Source organism: Alosa pseudoharengus, unplaced genomic scaffold (genome assembly GCF_046254945.1).
Source record: "Alosa pseudoharengus isolate Yale_2024_CS ecotype anadromous, Long Island Sound unplaced genomic scaffold, YU_APseudo_1.1 YU_APseudo_1.1_scf_3, whole genome shotgun sequence".
In the NCBI taxonomy this organism is placed as follows: Eukaryota; Metazoa; Chordata; class Actinopteri; order Clupeiformes; family Clupeidae; genus Alosa; species Alosa pseudoharengus.
The window spans coordinates 34,587,019-34,608,771 of record NW_027468718.1 but is presented as its reverse complement, the minus strand read 5'-3'; the positions used below and the strand labels follow the sequence as shown (position 1 = coordinate 34,608,771).

The 21,753-nt window shown below is 43.2% G+C and overlaps 1 protein-coding gene across 2 annotated transcripts in view; it reads right to left on the bottom strand.

The window, feature by feature from the left end:
* bin1a (bridging integrator 1a) overlaps nucleotides 1-7,951 on the bottom strand; it is a 27,848-nt gene extending 19,897 nt beyond the window's left edge. For both annotated transcript variants that reach the window (XM_076264134.1, XM_076264135.1), the window contains exons 1-5: nucleotides 7,836-7,951; nucleotides 3,823-3,903; nucleotides 2,281-2,335; nucleotides 1,315-1,409; nucleotides 1-67 (exon numbers count right to left, since the gene is read on the bottom strand). The exon at nucleotides 1-67 is cut by the window's left edge and continues 29 nt beyond it. In XM_076264134.1, coding sequence (XP_076120249.1) covers nucleotides 1-67; nucleotides 1,315-1,409; nucleotides 2,281-2,335; nucleotides 3,823-3,903; nucleotides 7,836-7,919 — 382 coding nt within the window. In that variant the 5' untranslated portion in view covers nucleotides 7,920-7,951. The remainder of the gene's footprint in view (nucleotides 68-1,314; nucleotides 1,410-2,280; nucleotides 2,336-3,822; nucleotides 3,904-7,835) is intronic.
* Nucleotides 7,952-21,753: the final 13,802 nt, after the last annotated feature.

Sequence of the window (21,753 nt, the reverse complement as noted above, 5' to 3'; positions counted from 1 at the left end):
TATCCATGGAGATCAGGGCGTGGTCCACCAGCTTCTGATGGAAATCTGTCCATAGGAGATCTGAATCCTGCAAAGAGAAAAGAGGGGGTGAACTATTGTTGTATACATATAGGGAATGTGTGTGAGTTGGCATATCTGTGCCAATTTGGTCTGGTACCATGGTGTCTTTGAAAATGTTCAGGAAATTATTGTGTGCTTGAAGTGCTGCATTATTTAGGTAAATAACAAAATGTCAGTAACGTTCACTCGTGCCAGGTCAGAGTAAGAATAAAACATATTAGCACTTCCATTCAAATCAATTGAAATGTTAATGTTTGCGAAACCCACCTTCAATAAAATACATGACCAAAACAAGACATCTGTAACACTACCATAAAACTACAGCAACTGGGTAAGTATCTGCTCCAACCACGACTACAACTACAATCACTTCTGTCAAATAAACTGTATGCAAACTACACACTATGTTGTGCTCCACAAACAAGTATACCAGAGGAAGCTCTGTCTCTAAATCTTTACACTAAACAGCATTAGTTAATAAACAAACCATAAGTATAAGACTAACGAGTTAAGTGTTGAAATTTTGTCTTCTCAATTAATGATGTATATTTGTGACCGCTTCAATTATGACCTGCAGCATCAACATGTAGTGATGTAATTTACTTAATTTATATAATGTATCTACTCCTGTTAATTACAGAACATAAATGAACCATACTGTATGCGATGCTACTGACATTAGGTCTAGAATAGGGGTGTCAGACTCATATGGGTCAGATTTGTTGGAATGAGATTTGTTGGGGTGTATGAAACCTGCTGGCAGGTTCGATCTGGCACCAGACGCCCTAATCATATCAGTCCTGGAATGACTTCAGATAGCACTTGTGCCTCTAGTATCTTCAATTCCACTATGGCTGCTATGCCAGCTAGGCTACTGTATCTACACTACACTCTAATTTTACCTCTGCCAAACCCAGCTCGCTTAACACTCATCTTCCACTGGGGAGTCACTTTGAGATAAAGTCACACATCACACACATATTGTCAGGCCAGCATGTGAACACTCGGAGATGTGAACATAAAAGTTATTGATGGACTTTTTCCTGAAGCGTTGCATGGGAAGGTGAAACAAAATGTACAAAAAATGTAAAAATAATTCTACACTAAATAAAATAACAACATCATTTACCTAACATCGCAAGTTGCTAACTTGCATATAAACACACACACACGCTTTCACACACACACATACACACACACACACACACACACACACACACACACACACCACACAACGTTCCAATTGATGCTGACCTCTACAATGGAGTCCACGTCGTCCTTGTCGTACCAGTTGTCATCGTACATGTCTGCCAAACACTCCTGCAGGCGTTTGGAGGACTCGTGCATGGCTGCAGACAAACACACTCAGTTATTTACATTCATTCACTTATTGGAGGCTTTTATCCAGAATAACTGTAATACTCTAGTGCAGATATACTGTACACACACACTGTAGGGAGAACAGGTGCTCTATGCGATGTTAGGCGGTTTCTAAGCTAAAACATTTTTTGTCACATACAGCAAACATTGTCTCACCATCCACTAGCTGCCTGTGCCCTGAATACACTGTAAAAAAAATGCCTCTGTGAACAGCCCAGGCTCCAAAAATGGCAACAAAAAAACTTGGTCCAGCCTGGACCGTAAAAACACTGTTCCAGCCAATCACGACGAGATGCACGTTTAGGAGAGTGTCAATTGCACGGGAGGGAATAGCGAGCTAACTCTCTGTTTTGTTTGCACGCCAACAGAAGTGGTATTACCCAACATCGCTTAGAGCACCTTTCATTTAACGGAGGCTTTTATCCAGAATAACTCTAATACTGCAGTACAGATACACACAGCTCAATCTGTTTCTACATTTTCACTACCTCTTGCCGTCTTTCCGAGAACTGATAAAGTTTTATTTCACATACACTCTCTCTCTGTCTTCCTCACACAAACACACATACTGTATGCACACACAAACAAACATAACTGCTGGGGCTGCAACTAACAATTATTTTCATTATTGATTACTCTGTCAATTATTCTCTTAATGAACATGTGTTTAGTTTACTGTCAAAGAAGTGTAAATAAGTGAAAATAAGTTTAAAAAGCTGCAGAGAATCAGAGAATTTTGGGCATTTTCCTGAAAAAGTAACCGATTTATTTAACCTACTACACACAGTCACACTAACACACGCACACACACACTTTCTCTTTCACACAGTGTGTTCCTACCTTTCACTGCTGCAAGGTAGGCTCTCAAGTCTCTCTGCAGCTTGGTCCCCTCGGCCTGGCAGATACAAACACAGCATGAGTCAGCATGAGAGGAGGAATTTACGAGACACGGGACACAAGACCAGCTATCTGTCTGAGGGTTATGTGGGGTAGGAGGGTAAGAGAAGGTAAGAGAGAGGGCAGTACATGAGAGGAACCAGTACATAACAGATCCAGTGTAGACTTGTTATAGAATCAGCTATGTGTTCCAGCGGTATGTGAATGAAACAGAGATTAACTGTATGAATCTAAACAAAAATGTGTTGCCGTGGTAATGCAGTGGTTAAGGAGTTGGGCTAGTATGCAGTTGTTGGAAAATGGAAAAATTGAAGGTTTCCACCTCCCGGCTTCCACCATTGTGCCCTTGAAGCAAGCCACTTAACCCCAAGTAGCTCCAATGACAATGTAATGTAATCCCTTTTAATATAATTGACAAATGTAACTCAGTTTGATTAAAAGTGTCTGCTAAAAATTAACAAATGTATTCATTCCGATGTGTCCTCATAAGGTGTTCTGTCTCCAGGACAACCAGTTTAGACACGCTACAGTATCATTTGACTGATTGAAACGGAAGGGGATTCACCTGACGCTCGCATGAAAGTGTCAAAGCATAGGCTACTTGTCATGTTATGGCAGAAACAGGGGAGGCAAGCAGGTTTTCAGGGCGATCTGCCAGTACATACCCCAGGAAAGGGTAAAACTGATTAGAATTGCCTTTGCCCTTCAGCATGCATATTTTCCCCCTTTTGTGCTTTGTAAAACAGCTATGGCAACAAAAAAGAAAAGAGACATCCAAAGCTTTTTCACCATGCATGGAGGCAGCATCTTCCTCTGGGCTGTATCTGCCATGCATTAGGCCCTGGCTACACAAAGTCCGCAAAGTGAAGCAGTCCATTCACAGAGCGTAAAAAATAGTTTTAGAAGACTGGTCTACATTTTTTTAAAAACATAAGTGCCTCTATCACATCTGGTGTAGCCAGTTCAGTTGATAACAGTGGAAGCCAATTGTTGCAGCAGACGCTTGGTGTAGCCTCCTGTAAATAGGCAAAATATCCAGCCATTCAAACTAGCAACTAGCAGGAAAATGCAGTAAAGAAAAATAAGGTAATAGAAAGTACTGGCCTACTGAATATAAAAATGTGGAAAATGAATGTTGGGTGCCAAAAATGTATTATTATTTATTTTGCTCCACTTTGTCACAGTGTAAATACAAATGCAACTTATTTTGTTTTGTGTGTGTGTGTGTGTGGGGGGGGGGGGGGGGGTGTTCCTACCAAACCTACGCCCTTGCTCATGTACAGTAATGCTGCACAGTCAGCTGTGTGTCCCAGGTGTGTGGTGTGGAGTAGGGTCCCTGGTGTGTGGTGTGGAGTAGGGTCCCAGGTGTGTGGTGTGGAGTAGGGTCCCAGGTGTGTGGCTCCCAGGTGTGTGGTTCAGAATAGGGTCCCAGGTGTGTGATGCAGGACAGGGTGAAGAGTGAGTGCTAGTTTTCCAGTTCCTCACCAGCTGTTTGTTGAAGTTGATGACACCTTCCTCAAACGCCACATCCTTCGTCTCATCTGCTTTTCCCAGCTTCTGCAGCACCTGGACACACACACTCACATTTTTGAGAATATGCTTGGAGAAAATAATGATTTAAAACATAACACAGGTGTGGGATCTTCACTCCAAATGTGAAGGACTGACAAAAAGTTTGTGTTTGAGAGAGAGAGAGAGAGAGAGAGAGAGAGAGAGAGAGAGAGAGAGCACTATTGCTGAAGTTATTATTGTTCTTTTAGTAGCATTACCATTTATCCTTTTATTTGATTTATTCCTTTCATTATTTAATTTTATTTTTATACCAATATGAATGTAAAGTTGATTAACATGTTATATACCTTTGGAAATTATTTTATTCATTCATGCCAATAAAGCATCATTTGATTTGAGAGAGAGAGAGACATACAGACAGACAGACCGAGAGAGAGAGACAGAGATCTGTGATGTTTAAAGCCCCTTTATTGAACCATTGCATGAGTCTAGGTCTTCTAAAGCACTCATCCAAGTAGCCCCATACCAGGAACATATCACCAAGTAAACAAGCCACTATTATTATCCATTATTATCAATTGATCACAGGCCTTTGCGTATGTACTATTTTTATCAAAACAACCTCTATCAGTGACTTAGAAAAAGGCACCTTCCAGTCTGATTCTTAATTCAACTGCCTTAAAAATATTCACCCAATTCACCATTTGTCCACCCCTCTTCCTTCAATCTAATGCTATATAAGATACAATGTTTTACACAATTGAAGAGTTCAGTCAAGTTCCGCATTATTTACAAAATTCTGCTTCTCACCTACAAGTCCACATCTCTGAGGACCTCTCTTGGACCCTCAACACCTCTACCCTGATCAAAAAGGCTCACCAGTGTCTCTTCTTTCTGAGAAGACTAAAGAAGGTCCATCTGTCTCCTCAGATCCTGGTGAACTTCTACCACTGCACCATCGAGAGCATCCTCACCAACTGTGTAACAGTATGGCAACTGCTCTGCCAATGACCGGAAAGCACTGCAGAGGGTGGTGAAAACTGCCCAACGCATCACCGGTTCCTCACTCCCCTCCATCGAGGCCACCCAGGGCAAGCGATGCTTGCGTAAGGCGCGCAGCAATATCAAAGACTGTTCTCACCCCAACCACAGACTGTTCACCCCACTCCCCTCCGGGAGGCGTTACAGGTCTCTCCACATCCGAACCAGCAGGTTCAGAGGAAGCTTCTTTCCTGCGGCTGTCACCCTACTAAACTCTAGCTCTGTTTTCCGGTGACATCCAAAGAACTAAGCCCCCATCACCGCCCCCGCCTGATGCCTCCTTGCCTGTGCCTGTTGAGGTGTCCACGACCATGGCAGCCTTGACAGGGACAACAAGGAGGCAGACATCCCCCAGCCTCCCCCCACAACTGCACTACCCTATCCCATCCATAGTGTCTATTTATTTACAAATGTACATAATGTAATTACACTTATACATAGCCATATTCTTCTGCTCTTCATCCTGCACATACACTTATTCTTAATACTATTATAATGTTACTGTTTCTGCAGTACAATGGTACTGTTACCACACTGCACATAGCTGTACATATATGTTTATAAGGTTCATAATAAATATCCATATTTATTCAGTGTTTCTGTAATATATTCTGTTAATACACTGCATATATCTATATTGTTATTACTACTACTATAATAGTACTGCCACTACATTGCACATATCTGTACATGTTGTTTATTGTTCATATTACATAGCCATATTTATTCTGCTCTTATAAGGTTACTGCTAATACACTGCACATACTTACGTATATTTAATTTATACTACTCTAAACCACCTTCTGAAAACAACTGTATACTACTGTCTACACTGCACTATATCTTTTGTCCTGTCTATGCACCACCTTCTTTCTATATCACATTGCACTTTTTCTGCTTTTTTGCACTTCTGGTTAGACACAAACTGCATTTCGTTGTCTCTGTACTTGTACTCTGCACAAGACAATAAAGATGAATCTAATCTAATCTAAAACAAGTCCCTCCATGCTCTGGCGCCTGAATACCCTTCTGACCTACTCCACCCCTACACCCCTCTGCAGTTCCTCCGGTCCTCCAACAAGGACCAGCTGGCTACAACCCCCACCAGACATAAGACCTTTGGGGACAGGGCCTTTTGTGTGTCTGCCCCAACTCTTTGGAACCAGCTTCCCCCTCACATCCGCTGTGCCTTTTCTGTGGGCCTGTTCAAAAAACACTTCAAAGCACACCTTTTCACTGAGGCCTTCGGCCTCTAATTATTCTCATCATCCCATCCAACGCTCCTGCGCGCACACACACACACACACACACACACGAACACACACACACACTTACTACCACCCCCTTCTTGTAAAGCAACCTTGAAATTCTAGAAAGGTGCTATATAAAACTCATTATTATTATTATTATTACATGCAAAAGCCATTACATGCACCTCCATCAAAACCGACATAACAATGGTGAGTGAATGCTCTACATAGTATACGTTATTTAAATAATTTTGCTTCAAAACTGGCTAAAAAACACTCTTTGTCTGGTCTGAAATATTGATTTGTAGGCAAAAACGTTTAGGAGCCTGATGAAAAAAAGCTACTTTGAAAGAAAAGTGGTCTGAGGGATTTGGAGGGTTTTGCATCTGAACTCTTCCATTATAATTCATGATGTCTTGACAAATGTCTTGTGCAGGTTTGACCTCATGGTGTTATTTTTTAGTTGATAATTTGTGTTGTTTTTCAATATTACAGTAACGTGTGAGCCAGCAATAGGTCTTGTTATAATAATAAAATAATAATAAGTTTATTTTATATTGCGTCTTTCTCAAACCCAAGGTCGCTTTACATAGTAGGAAAACAACCTACATTACATTCTATGTAATTCCTGTTATGTCTGTGCATATAAGGTATTACATTGCCATGTGAGAGGAGGCTGCTCATATGATGATCTCCTGGTTAGAGTGTTATCATTTGACTGACAGATCTCAGCCGTTGGCTGTTAAATCCATACGAGCTACAAAGAATGGTTACGTTAATCTAACTTCCTGATCTAAAAATCCTCCCTCTCCCCTCCCTCATTTTCTCCTAGTAGACTGTCCTGCCATAGTATCATCACCAGAAAAAACAATACATTTTGAATGTGGAATTTAATTGAGTTTGCTTTACTAACTTTTTATTTCACCTAACAATTTCATCACATAGCCTATTCACTTGCAACAACAAATATAGTGTTAAATTGATGTGATATTCTGTTGGAATTGCTTGGAAATTAAAACAAATTGATGTGATGTGATGTAAATTAAAAAAATCAATGCAAAGTGTTGCCATGAGCATTTATGTTAAGATCTCTTTATTACAGAGCATGTTTGGCTTATTAGCTCAGGGCATTGCCTCTAAATGTCCCCAGATGTGGACGCAATATTGGTAAGTACAGCAACGATTCGATTTACGAACCAAACGTGTTTGTTTTATATCCTACAATACTCTACTCTCATGTGTTTTCAAATAGGCCTGGCTTTATGCCCCTGCGTGTCACTGACTCCGGAAGGCTATCGCCCCCTCTGTTCAATTGAGGGTTCTCGGGATTCATAGGGCTATTCCAGGCCTATTCCAAACAAACGGCTACAAATGCTTATAAATATTTTTATTGTGTGTTTTGGTGAAACTGTTTTTCTAATTACACCACTGTCATATAATACTCACAAACGGCAATATGATGGTTGAGGATTTTAAAAGACATAATCATATAGAGAGGCTTCGAGAAACAGACGATGCAGTCGTGACAGGTTTACACGAGAACCGACGGATCGCTTACGAGCATCCATCATGATCACACACAGCATCAAGAATAAATAGAGTCGATTTAACCCCAGTGACACAAGGAATATGTTTTGTTTATAGTTGTTTTTACCCTGAAGAAATACAGCCTTAGTGTACTATTTCTTCTCTTACCTTTTCCTGTGCTCGCGTTAATTTTTTCTGCACATTACTGGCGACTTTCCCCGCAGTGAGTCCTTTGCCCAATTTGTCTTCCATTTTGTCTTCCTTATTCTCGCCGTTCACAGAGCAACGCACATCTATAAAGGAGGAAGAAAAATATGTCACTGTAGTCAGTCGTAATTTTGACGCATTTGAGTTAAGACCGTGTATTTTTCGAGGGATCTGAAATGACACAGGCGTACCTGCTCAAGGGGGATGCAGAACTCGCCCTCCTCCAGCGGCACAGATGCGCGATGACAGCCCGAAGCCTCTTAAAGGCAGAGCAGCACCGAAAATTAATCCAACATCAGAGGCAGAATTGCGCATGACCTAACCAAACCGTGGGTCTATCCTACAGTTTACCATTCCATAGGCCGAATAAGAATAGTGGATCGGAGATCAGTGGTCTATTCCCTACTACCAGACTGTTATGATGCTTTGCAGTATCCTCCGACCTATAGAATTGTCTCATCCAATGATCTGCATTCCAGATTCTCTTAAAAACCAACTACCAAATAAGATGGCAGCAATACTTGATTATTTTTCAGATTGAGATGTACTGCTATGATATGACCACTAGGGGGAAATGTCGTCCTATTTGGACTAAATAGTAGCAGGAGACACATTGTACACCATGTTCTGTTTCACTGAGAATTGCATTCATGGGAATAAACTAAGCTGTATGCCTACTAAAACAGCCATAGCCAGAGCCTATATACACAGCCCAACATTTGTATCATAAAAAGTTATATTTGAAAAGCAGTGTGTGTGTGTGTGTGTGTGTGTGTGTGTGTGAGAGAGAGAGAGAGAGGGAGAGAGAGAAAGAGAGATAGAGAGAGAGAGAGGGAGTGTGTGTGTGTGTGAGAGAGAGAGAAAGAGAGAAAGAGAGAGATGTTGTATGGACAGTGTGCATGCCCTCTCTCTGCATAAGATTTACTGGTGACATATCATCCATCCCCATCTAAATAGACACTAGGAGTAGCTCACAGAGCTGGCATACAAACAAAAACCCGATCTTCAGTCATTCCCATGTCATAAACATTACGTGTATTATTTCAAACACTTCTTTGGAGCCTTTTGAAAACCTTTTAGAAATTACCTTTTCAAGTCAGCTCCTTCTGGTCAGACAAGGTTATTTCTGGAATGTGTAGCCTAAGGACAAGGGATATTAAATGGTGTCTTTGAACCTCAAGTCTAGCACGAAAATCTCTCATTGAAAAAATGTCTAAATGTCTAACGTGAGAAGTTATGTTCATGAGCACAAGCATTCTGAATAAAACCTGTAGGGTACAAGCCGACTCAGGAACACACTATTGTAAGAATATAAGTTATAGATTTATACAAATAATAAATAATAAAGCACTCGGCATAAGGTACCCCCCCCCCCCCCCCTCTTTCTTCTTTCGTGGGGGGAGGGGGGGGGGGTCTGTTCATTTTGATCACCTGAACATGGTCTGTGTTCTTTTTTATCGTCCGGTCTGTTCATTTTAATCTGAACACATGTTGCTGATGTTGTTTCTCTACATGCGTACTAGTTTCAGCACTAGACAGCGCCAGCCGCCGGAGACCAAGTATGTGTGGAAAAGTGAGCTGAGTAGTCATAACTGCTCGGAGCCTCTTTGGACCCATCCTGCTTTGGCCAGGTATGACCCGGGTAATAGCCTGATGACTTAAGTCACCTGGGGTCGCAGAACTCTCAACAACATGGGCCCTATTCACAGTTTTATACAACAACTAAAATATGATTATGATTGTATCTTGTGATTGCCGTTTGGAGTAATGTCTTTTGTTTAGGTGCCCAAGCGATGATCACAGCATGACTGCTAATCGACTTGAACATCATCCTCCTCCTCCACCTCCTCCTCCTCGCTACAACCAATGCATTTGGCGTTCTAGCGTCGCCCCATTCTCTCCGGAAATGGTTTGGTCCAAGGCAAGCGCTGAAGCTCACAATAGAGTCTTATGGGCACCATGGACAACATAGCTCATAAACAAGAAATGGCGTGTGATGTTCAACTGTATTAAACGTGGGAACTGATCAAAACAAAAGGGAAACCCCGACTGATTGTTAAAATCGATTGTTATTCTTTTGATAGACTGTAATTTCGCGTGGTTCTCCGCTGGTTAAGTGAAGGGAACAACAAGTGACGCTTCAGTACGACAGATGGATCGTTGCTCCTCAATGGTTGGGCATTCGACGAGGACCATGAATGAGTTCTGGTGAATTGTTGAACTAGGGGTATTGGACCGAGCCCCACAAGATGCTTATTCTATTAACAGCCACCTTACACGGGGAGCTATTGATTTGTGGAAAGTGACTCTTGAAGGCGCTCGACACAGGGTGAGTGGAGCTTACTACAAATAGGTAGAACGTTTGAGATATTCGTAAAAATGATTTACCCAGTTAAAATAATATGTGTATGTAAACCTTAAAACTGAAGAAGATTCTCGGCTCGCGACAAACTGCTCATTTTTTAACACTCTGTTCGCACATTCACGACATGCTTAGATACCGAGTGGTTAATTCACAAAGGTATGTATAAACATACAGTAGATCCTACTTCTGTCCAGTTAATGCAAATATCAATTACCATACCTCTATCCAACCATTCTGTACTACAATTAAAAAATTTTGGGCTGTGGAGTGATGTATCCTTTTAGCGAATTGACAAAAGAGAGAGCCCAGATTATGGATTGAACTACGCTCTATAGTCTATTGTTCCCGAGCGGTGTTATTCTTTTGTTCATTGCAATGTGCAGAGGTCTCTGGTCTCCCATTGGCTACGCGGGTGAGAGCATTAAAAGCCTTGGTCGCTCGCCTTGTTTATGATTATGATAACCCAACCAGAAATGCATCTCCGATATAATGAATTTGATTAGGGCTTATTTTTTTGTCCCTCACAGTGAAAACTGATGTGTAAACAAGCGCTTGATTTTGGGTTGAAGTTAAGGTTGAGAGAGAGAGAGAGAGAGATAGGGAGAGATAGAGAGAGATGGGCTCATGATGTCGTCACGTGTGTTTATTAAAACGCGTCGTACTATTGTTACAGCTCTGCTGGGTTCTTGGTTCGTGAGACGTTATGGATGGGCGGTGGGAGTGTGCCACATATTTTCACCAGTGTTCATTTTTTAGGTGTTCTTGCCAATTTTCATGTAGGCTTTCGCATGAACAGCAGTTTTTGGAAGATTTTGTTTTTGACTACTGTGTGTGTGTGTGTGTGTGTGTGTGTGCCTGTGTCAGTGTGTGTTTTTGTGTAAGAAAAGTTTATTTTTGTCATTAGGCTCTAGTGTTGAAAGTGCCATCTTCTGACCCTGAACACAGACACGAGGGTGGCAACCTCCTTGGCACCTTGATGCCAAAAAGCACTGATTGGATGTTGAGGTGTGGCCTGTCTCTGAGAAGCTGCACTCCTGCACTGGCTGATGGGGACACACCACATGTGGAACTTCATGGTGGCCCTTTGTTCTCAGCATGTGTCACCCATGGAGGAGCTTTTAACGCTGAAAATGTAATGTTTCAGTGTAACAGAAACGGTTAATTAAAAGGATGAACGAGGGAAAATAATGAGGATTGATTTTATGTGCATGCATGCTATCAAAACATTGTGAGTATGCCATTATCAAAACATTGTGAGTATGCCATTATCAAAACATTGTGTGTATGCCATTATCAAAACATTGTGAGTATGCCATTATCAAAACATTGTGAGTATGTCATTATCAAAACATTCTGTACACTTGTTTTACAGTACAGAAATCAGAGGCTGAAAATCTATAGGGGAGAAAATGTCTATTGGTGTGGATTAGGTGTAGTGGCCTAATATTCCCCCCTGACTCCAAGCCTTTGAGGTGCGGCAATCTTCGTTAAATGATAATTGCCGTTGTGAACTATTTCTCTGCTGTACTTCGGCTGGTGGTGTTGCATAACGCTTTTTAAGAGACACATTCTTAGTGATTAGGGATGCTAGTTGCCAAGAGTGTGTGAGAAGCATTCCAACAGGCTTCTCTGAACACACACACACACACACACACACACACACACACACACACACACACACAGCTTTACACAGTGGAACTTCACACAGTGTTCCATTTCCATTGGAACCATTTCGAAGAAGAGTCCTTGTGGTGCGTTGTCCTATCTATGAATGGTTACTTGTGCCTCCTGATGTTAAAGAAGTAGAACTGCAAAAACATTCTTCCATCAGTCTGGTTGTGAAGAAGGACCTTTAAGCGTGACACTGAATATCAGAGACCAGTGAGAGATCCGGTGAATATGCTTAGCCCACCCTCGATTTGATCCATATTCCATTACAACATGATGTACTAAAAGCTTCAAAGGTCCCTGGTGGATCTGTGCCGCTGAGACTTCAGACTTCTCAGGCAGACTCTTCACACAGTGTGTATGTGTGTGTGTGTGTGTGTGTGTGTGTGTGTGTGTGTGTGTGTGTGTTTGTTTGGACTCAGAGGATCAGTTGGGGAGGCATACCCATCTGTGTTTCATTCAGCTTCTCTCAACATTTCCGAAATGACAAGTGCAGATTACCATAAACATTTAATTAGAGGCGCAGGTCCGAGTAGAATATTTCTTCACAACCACCTGCCATACGTGGAGGCAAACAGAGAGCAACAGATGGCCTGAGCGCCCCTCTGAGGCTACAGTATTTATTTATTCTCTGCGTGCCTTAACGTCAACATAGATAGTTCTGCTCAAGGTCTGGTGTTTGATAGTGTAGGTGTATGGGTTGGATGCAGGGTTTGTGATACTTGTCTGTGATCAGTGTGTGTGTGTGTGTGTCTGTGTGTGTGCGCGCGCGTGCGTGTGTGTGTGTGTGTGTGTGTGTTTGTGTGTGTGTGTGTGTGCGCGTAGTGAGTGAGTCGGTTTAGTTTAAATAAAGACAGGTGAGCCTTCCCGCTGATGAATTGACGTCATGATGATAGTTGAGTGTTGCAGAAGCAATCATAGACACACACACACGCACACATGCACACACACACACACACATACACACACACACACACATGCACACATGCTTGCACACACACATACACATACACATACACACACACTTTCTGTATGAAAAACCCTACTTAAGACTGGCTTTGTTTCCTCCAGTAGCATGTCCTTTTGACAGCATTGTATAAATGACAATGAACGAGGTCTTTGATCTCACTCTAGTTTAGTTAGATTAATGCAGCCATTTGGGATCTTTGATGGGAGTGCACAATGCCCAATCAAATGTTATTTTGCATCCAGTCAGGGCAGGACATATGTGTTTTGCCAGTTTTGGAGAGAATATGAAAAGCTGAAGGGTGTGTCTGTGTGTGTGTGCGTGTGTGCGTGCGTGCGTGCGTATGTGTGTGTGCGTGTGCGTGCGTGCGTGTGTGCGTGTGTGTGAAGGGAGGGTGTGGTGGTGCAAGTTCATTATTTAATCCTTTCAGCTGTCAAATCTCATGGCCCATCAACACACGCAGCAGCATAATGACATACTGGATTCCCCACTGTCTCCTCTAACAGCATGAGAATGGTAGACGAGAAGTAAACAAAATGGAGAAACAAAACAGAGTTCTTATGTCAACATACACAACCAGACATGCAACAGATGTCTATGGTGGCTCTGCGGAGAATATGTGGGGAACATATCGGGTCGTGTCCAGAGCAAGTGGGTACACTGAGATGGACACACAAACACACACACACACACACACACACACACACACACACACACACAGAGGGAGAGGGAGAGAGAGGGAGAGTAAAAATTGCATTTCGTTCCCCATATGCAAAGCCTTCTAGTGCCTGTTTCAACGTCAAGGAGCCATTTGTAGGTAATGTCGGCCACCGGTTGGAGCGGTGACCCTGATCACTGTGACAACGATGTTCAGGGTAACATCTGTATTGATTATGATGATGACAATGATGACCATGAACCTGAAGGTGATGTTGATAATGCCTTTGAAGTGTATCAAAGAGATACTGCTACTGATGATGATGATAATGATGATGGTGGTGGTGGTATCCCAAGGACAAAACTGATGATTACGCAACAGTGGTGATGATGATGATGATGATGATGATGATGATGGTGGTGGTGGTATCCCAAGGACAAAACTGATGATTACGCAACAGTGGTGACGATGATGATGGTCCTGACAGTGACGAGAGGGTAATAGGGAGTCATATGAGGGTGCCCACCGCTGAGGCAACGTGTCACGAAGGTCCTGGGTTTGAAACGGCGCCATTGTGTTGTGTAATAAAGGGTTGTTATGCAACAGAGGGGAGACACAGAGAGCAGGAGAGAAAGAAGAAGAGAAAAAGTGAGGGAGGAATAGATGGGAGGGACAGAGAGAGAGAGAAAGAATGAAAGAAAGAGGCCCAGAAACAGCAGAGAAGCAGCACGTTCCCCTTCGGGCCCACTGTGTCTAATTGAGTTACACAGCTACAGACCAACACCGCTTTGTGTTGCTGAGAGAGAGAGAGAGAGAGAGAGAGAGAGAGAGAGAGAGAGAGAGAGATGGAGAACTGGAGGCGCTATTGAGTGGAGGGTGGGGGGCGGGAGAGAAGAGAGGAGTGAGATGAAAAAAGAGAGAGAGAGAGAAAGATGAAGTATGGGGGCACTAAGGGCATGAAAGGAGACAAGAGAGGCAGATAAAGATGGAGAGAGAGAGAGAGAGAGAGAGAAAAGAGCAGGAGTACTGAGAGGAGCGAGAAAAAGAAAAGTAGGGGGATCAGAGGGAGTTAGAAGAGATCAGAGAGGGAGAGAGAGAGAGAGAGAGAGAGAGAGAGAGAGAGAGAGGGGGAAAGACGGAAAGAGAGAGAGAGACTCTAAAAAGTCAATTCTAACACCATTAATTCCCTAAGACACTGCTGTCTTACTGACCAGCAAATCTCTCCATTCAGAGGCTCCATACCCTCCCAAACCCAAACCAGATGGGGTACCACCCAGCACTGTGTGCACTGCTTGGGCCCCGTGAGCACCATAGCCTGGGTCAGGTTGCCGTCTCAGCAGAAAATACAACGGCAAAATAGAAAAAGAAAAAGAAATAAGGAAGTGAATGTATATCACAGTCTTGTTTGCAGACAGAAATGTCTGGTGATACTGTGCACTGAGTGGCAGCTGCGGTAGGTCAGACTTTGATGTGTCATTTGAATGTTAAGCACGGAAATCTACATCGGTGCAGGCAGGCAGCGGGGCCTTGGAGAAAGCCATTAGGGTGGGAAATGTCAGGACCGTTTCATGTAGTAAAGAGCAGGCTGTCAATCTTAGTGGATGTGATGTAGGTTGTGTGTGTGTGTGTGTGTGTGTGTGTGTGTGAGTGTGTGTGGGTGGTTGGTAGCGTGTTTAAATGTCTGTTTTTGGACTTGTGTTCTTGGATGTGTATGTGTGTGTTTGTCCTTGTGTGTGTGCCCGAGTATGTATGTGCATGTGTGAGACTTGATTCATCTGTGTGTAACACCCCCCTCGCAGTCACAGATGTCTGCGGCACATGGTGGTGCCGTGATGATGACGCAGGCACTGAGACTCAGTCTCTCAGTCACATTCTGCTTTTGAGACGGGCTAGAACACAACCATTTTTAGGGCTGGATCTGGACCAAGTTAGGACTGGACCTGGACCAAGTTAGGATTGGATCTGGACCAAGTTAGGACTGGATCTGGACCATGTTAGGACTGGATCTGGACCTAGTTAGGGCTGGATCTGGACCATGTTAGGGCTGGATCTGGATGACCGTGTCTTACGAGACATTGGGAGTGTCCTGGTAATGGGTGCAGTGAAAGGGGGTGGGGGTCTTCTGAGCCATGGACCACTTCACCCATTGCAGTGGGACTACAAGCTACTTCCAACCCCATTGCACATTACGGACCCGAGCGCTGTTATCACTTCTCTCCTGGTCCCATCCTGGACACCACAGCCTGTCTCCACAGTGGGCCTGGTGTTGCTTCATACTCCTGGACAGGCTCTTTGCTGTCTCTGGGCCACACCCTGGGACATGTCGCAATTGGTGACAGACATGTGTGGCACAACTGATGTAGCTTGATGAGGCAGACGTGGGTGCAGATCTGAAGGACGGAGACAGATGCAAACTTTGGGCCCGATCTGGCCCTGATCTGGCCCTGATCAGATGGCCGTCTTCTCAGGATTGGTGCCAGATCCTGGTGAGGTCCGCGTTGGAATCAGCCCTGTTTTGGCCCATTGGCTGTAACCTGAGGATATATGTTATTAACCTGACGATATATGTTATTCATATACCTAATGAACTTCAGTGACATCAGAGACGCTCTTGGCTAATTCATTCTTTCATTCCCTCACTCTTCACACAAGCTGGTCTCTGTGGTGAGCGTGCTGGTGCATAATGGTTATGGTTATGGTTATGGTTATGGATTTAGCAGACGCCTTTGTCCAAAGCGACATATAAATACAAAACAACATAATAATATTTAAAAATGAACAGGGAACAGATTAAAATCTAGGTCAAATATAGTAAGGAGAATAGTTGTAGTACACAATAATATCAATTCAATCAATAGCCTAATAAAAAAAGCAATGTAAAAAAGGGGAAAGGCAATAATAAAACAATAATGTCAATTCAATCAATAATATAAAAACAATAACATGCTAAGACTACATTAAGGAGAATATCAATAATAAACAATAATGTCAAATTAATTAACAGCCCAATTAAAATAAAAACAACATTATATAAACCATAACACATAAGCGCTTAAACAACTAAGTATATGTTGAATAGGAATGTCTTTAGACCCCTCTTAAACGACCCAAAACTACCACAGGAACGGAGAGCACTGGGCAGTTCATTCCACCAACATGGAACCACTGAAGAAAAGAGTCTGGAATTAGACCCAGTTTTTATGACTGGTCGACACAACATACGCTCACCAGAAGACCGCAGTGGGCGGTTGGGCATGTAAGGCTTGATTATTGAATTAAAATAACTAGGAGCAGATCTAGTTAGTGTCCTATAGGCCAAAGTGAGAGATTTAAATTTAATTCTGGCTACTATAGGGAGCCAATGGAGAGTAACTAGGAGAGGAGTTACATGTGCCCTCTTTGGCTGATTGAAGACCAGGCGTGCTCCAGCATTTTGAATCAGCTGTAATGATCTTGTTACACAAGCGGGTAAGCCAGCTAATAGTGAATTACAATAGTCCAGCTTAGAGATGACCATGGTCTGAACAAGAAGTTGTGTGGAATCTTGTGTCAGATAAGGTCTGATCTTCCTAATGTTGTAAAGCATAAACCGGCATGATTTTGCAATAGAAGCTATATGCTCAGAGAAGTTAAGTCGGTCATCAATTACAACGCCCAAGTTTCGTGCCGATCTAGTTGGGGTCAGTGAAGTTGAGTCAAGCTGGATGTTAATCTGTTGGGGAATAGCTGTTTTAGCTGGAAACACCAAAAACTCTGTTTTTGAGAGATTAAGCTGAAGGTGCCGATCTTTCATCCAGGCTGAAATATCCTTAAGGCATGCAGAAATCCGGTGGGAAACACTAGAGTCATCAGGTGGGAAAGACAGGTAAAGTTGAGTGTCGTCTGCATAACAGTGATAGTCAAATCCATGGGAGCGAATGGTATCACCTAAGGAAGTGGTGTAAATAGAGAAAAGCAAGGGTCCTAATACTGATCCCTGAGGCACACCTGTGGTGAGGGCATGAGACTTAGATACCTGTCCCTGCCAAGACACGTTGAAAGAACGCGCTTTAAGGTAAGATTCAAACCAGTCAAGAGCTTTTCCAGAAATTCCCAGTTCAGATAGTATAGATAGGAGAATGTCATGGTTAATGGCATAATGGCTGCCGTGCATCACCCATGTGGGTGCTAGTGATTGGTGGTGGTTAAGTGAGGTTGCCCTCTTCACTGTAAAGGACTTTGGGTGCTTTGCAAAGTGCTAGATAAATGCAATGTGTTATTGTTGGGTTATTATCTATTGTGTGTATAATGCTCAGGTGTAATGCTCTATTGTGTTGTATAATGCTCAGGTGTAATGCTCTATTGTGTTGTATAATGCTCAGGTGTGGTGTAATGCTCTATTGTGTTGTATAATGCTCAGGTGTGGTGTAATGCTCTATTGTGTTGTATAATGCTCAGGTGTAATGCTCTATTGTGTTGTATAATGCTCAGGTGTTACTAAACGTAGAGTATGTTACATTTATTCATGTAGCAGATGCTTTTATCAAAAGTTACTTACACATGTGAACTATATGACAAGGGCCATTGTCCCCCAGAGCAACGGGGTTAAGTGCTTTACTCAAGGGCACAACGGTTGAAGCCAGGAATTGAACCCACAACCTTTTGTTCAGGCTACTGCATACTAGCCACTACACTGCCCCGTTTACTTCCGTCGGAGTCCACTTGCTTACTATACCCCCTTCAGTCAGATAAAGGACCAAATCTAATGCTGGGGGCTTTGCCAAGTGGCCCCTCCACCACCCTCCACCCTCCACACACACACACACACACACACACACACACACCCTCCACAGACACACACACACACACACACACACACACACCCTCCACTCCGCCTCCGCAACTCAGTGTTTTATCATTAGCCTCACACTTCCACACAACACATGGCCCTTCTGTTCTGTTTCCCTGAATAAATCATATTTGAGTCTGTGCCATACACACACACACACACACACACACACACACACACACACGCACACACACACACATACACATACACACGCATACAGAGTGTGTTTCACAAAGACTTCCTGGAAGTCCTTAAGTGGTTCTGAGCTTATGAAGCAGAGGCACTTATATTATTGCTGTTGGGAGAGGGAAGCAGAACTCCTGAAATGTGTCTTTAATGTGCAAGTGTGTCGCTAGACATCAAAACAACACTAGGACAACAGCAACACAGGAATCAATTACGAGCACGCTCATGGCTTTTAGAGTGATGTCGCCTCTGGTCTACAGTTACCGTCAGAATGATGCCACTCTATGATAGAAACACTGGTGATGTGCAGTTTAATTTTGTCTTTCTTTTTTAACAGAGTATTTGGTTTGGCATCCGTTTTACCATGTGTTTTTTACATTTATTTGCCTTTGATCAAGAGCAGAATAGTTCTCGTCTAGCCTAGACCAGAGTCCCTCCAAAGATTGTGTCTAGCTATATATCTAGCTATATATTGTAATACTTTATATTACTGTAACGTATATTGGTTGACTGTATATTGTGTCTGGCTTGGCTGGGAAGCCCACTTGCGTTTGTGTTTCAGGCTGAAATATCAAAGTCTGCTGTACAGACTGTGGATTTGCAGCTGAGATTTCATATCAATGGTATTTGTGACCAGAACACACACTGATATAGACTTCTGCTCTAAATAGGCTGAGGGTATGTTTGTTTTTCTTTCTGCAATATCTCTGCAGGAATAGAAGTGAGGATGATGCTTTTGGCATGGGTCTGTTTCCCATGTAATGAGCCCAGAGGGAGAGGTCATTCATTTGCACCCATCTCTGCTTCTCTGAATCACTGATTGCCCCAGTCTACCAGCAGAGCATTTCAGTGTGTATTGTAACAGCTTAGCTTCAATTTTATTTCACAAAGTTTACTCAGTTCCAGCTGATGTATACTTGCACATCAGAATGTTTTCTAAGATCTATCTGCCATACAGCACTATCTACATGGAAAACACACATATAGAGACGCAGATGATGAACCAAATCATGTATAACCAAATCAACATATTGTATAGTGCTCTCTTCTCTCTCTCTCTCTCTCTCTCTCTCTCTCTCTCTCTCTCTCTCTCTCTCTCACACACACACACACACACACACACACACACACACACACACACACACACACACACACAATCTTGGTGCCACAGTGTTGCTGAGTCTCCCTGCCTCAGTGGCTGTCCTTGGCTTCGACTCCCGGGCTAATCTGTAGAAAGCCTCTTTAGGTATCTGTCATCTTGACCGTGCGCTGACCAGAGATTTCTGAGGAGCGGGATCCGTTTAGTGGACCAGCTGCATCCAGCTGTGTCAACAGTCCTCCAAACATCCTCTCTGTCCCACTCAGCCCAGAGGATGGAACAATAACCCCAGCCCATTCAAAATACTACACATTATTAAATATGTTATGTCACCATATGTTGCTACACTGCAAATATATAAAAGACTCAGCACTTGTTTACATGGCGGTGTATTGCATGCTAATGTGAGATGGAGGGGTTTTGTCTGCATAAGATGCTGACTCTGAGGCGTAGCTGGACTTGGCATCATATGGCATCTCCTGGATCCATGCCTTGCCCCAATACCACCACCCCCCACCCCATTCCACCCCCCACCCACCCCATGTCCTTAATGAGCAGATGGGTCCTACCTCATGAGCTAAGATTCTGCTCAAGGTTTCGCCCTGTTAAAAAAGGGAATGTTTCCTCGGCCCCGTAGTCTTAAATTCAATTTTCAACACTACGTCTTGATTTGTCTCCCTTAAATTCACCCTGCTTGGTGAGTTTATACACGTGCAGGGATTCACAAAAACAATCCCATTAATAATCATCTGATTCCAATGTAGTGCTAAGCAGCAGTAATGTCGACTGCTGCAATCAGTTGGCCCGGATTCGAATTCCAAAACTGCCGTTTGTAAGTCTGTGTTGTGTTGGGAAAAAGGTGTCTGCTAAGGAGCAGTAAGCTGAACCGGTTGCTGTTGCCTAGCGTCGTGCTGACGCACTGAGGTTAGGCCCGCGCTCTGGCTGTGGAGGTCAGGGGGCCTGAGCTGCATTAGGCAGCTGAGCTCCCCTCACATGAGGCAGGGGACACTACAGAGGGCCAGAGAAAGCCCACCAGGCGGGTTAGTAATGGAGGATCATATGGGATGAGAGAGAGAGAGAGGGGGGGGGGAGATAGAGGGGGGAGAGAGATAAAGAGCAAGAGAGAGGGAGGAGAGAGATAGAGGGAGGGAGGGAGGGAGAGAGAGAGAGAAAGTGTGTGAGAGAGAGAGGGAGGGAGGGAGAGAGAGAACTCATTTTAAGCACTGTTATGCAAGCTGCAGAGGGAAATCTCCACAGAGGCCCTTGGTCTGTGTGATCACTGGAGCATCAGCAGGGAGATATTGGAGAAATATGTTCTGAGCTTTGGGAATTTTAAATGTCTCCCTTTAATACTGTGTTTAGTGTAGAAAGAATGTAATGGTTTGGTCCATATACAGTCTATGGTTTGGTCTGTCCTACTTTGCGTGGCTTTGTTCACCTTATTCGGCTAACTGTGAAATCCTCCAGAACGGCTTCCATACGATGTTGTACCCTTTCTCTGCAGTGCCTTTGGGCAGTGAGCTCTCTCTGTGAAAGCCACTGATCTGACTACTCTCATAGCTCTCTCTGTGAAAGCCACTGATCTGACCACTCTCACCGCTCTACAGTAGGTGGCATGACGTAAAGAGATGTCGTTCAATTAGAAATTATATAGTCGAAATGAATAAAACCTGCTACTCACCTTTCCAAAAACACTGACCTTGATTTAGCTTGTCTCTGTATTATTTTTATTTTGAAATTGATCAGGGTGCTGTGTGTGTGTGTGTGTGTGTGTGTGTGCGCGCGCTGAGCGTTGGAACAGAGGGCTAGGTAAAAGAGAAGGAGCTCCTTCCATAGAAGCTGTCAAGAGAAAGGCCAAAAGGTTTTGGTCTGCGTAAAGTACTGTCCTATGTGTTCATCTTTTCTGAGATACCATTATACTATAGCAAAGATATTCATTTTGTATACCCAGTAGCAGCCTTTGTACCCTGTAGATTCATAGGAGGGCAAAGCCATTCCCTATTGGGCTTCTTACTGCTCCCCAGTGCATGATATAAAGATGCTTATTATCACACTTTCTGCAAGTGAATTATAATATAGGTCTTCTGTGTTTTATTTGGGAGGAAATA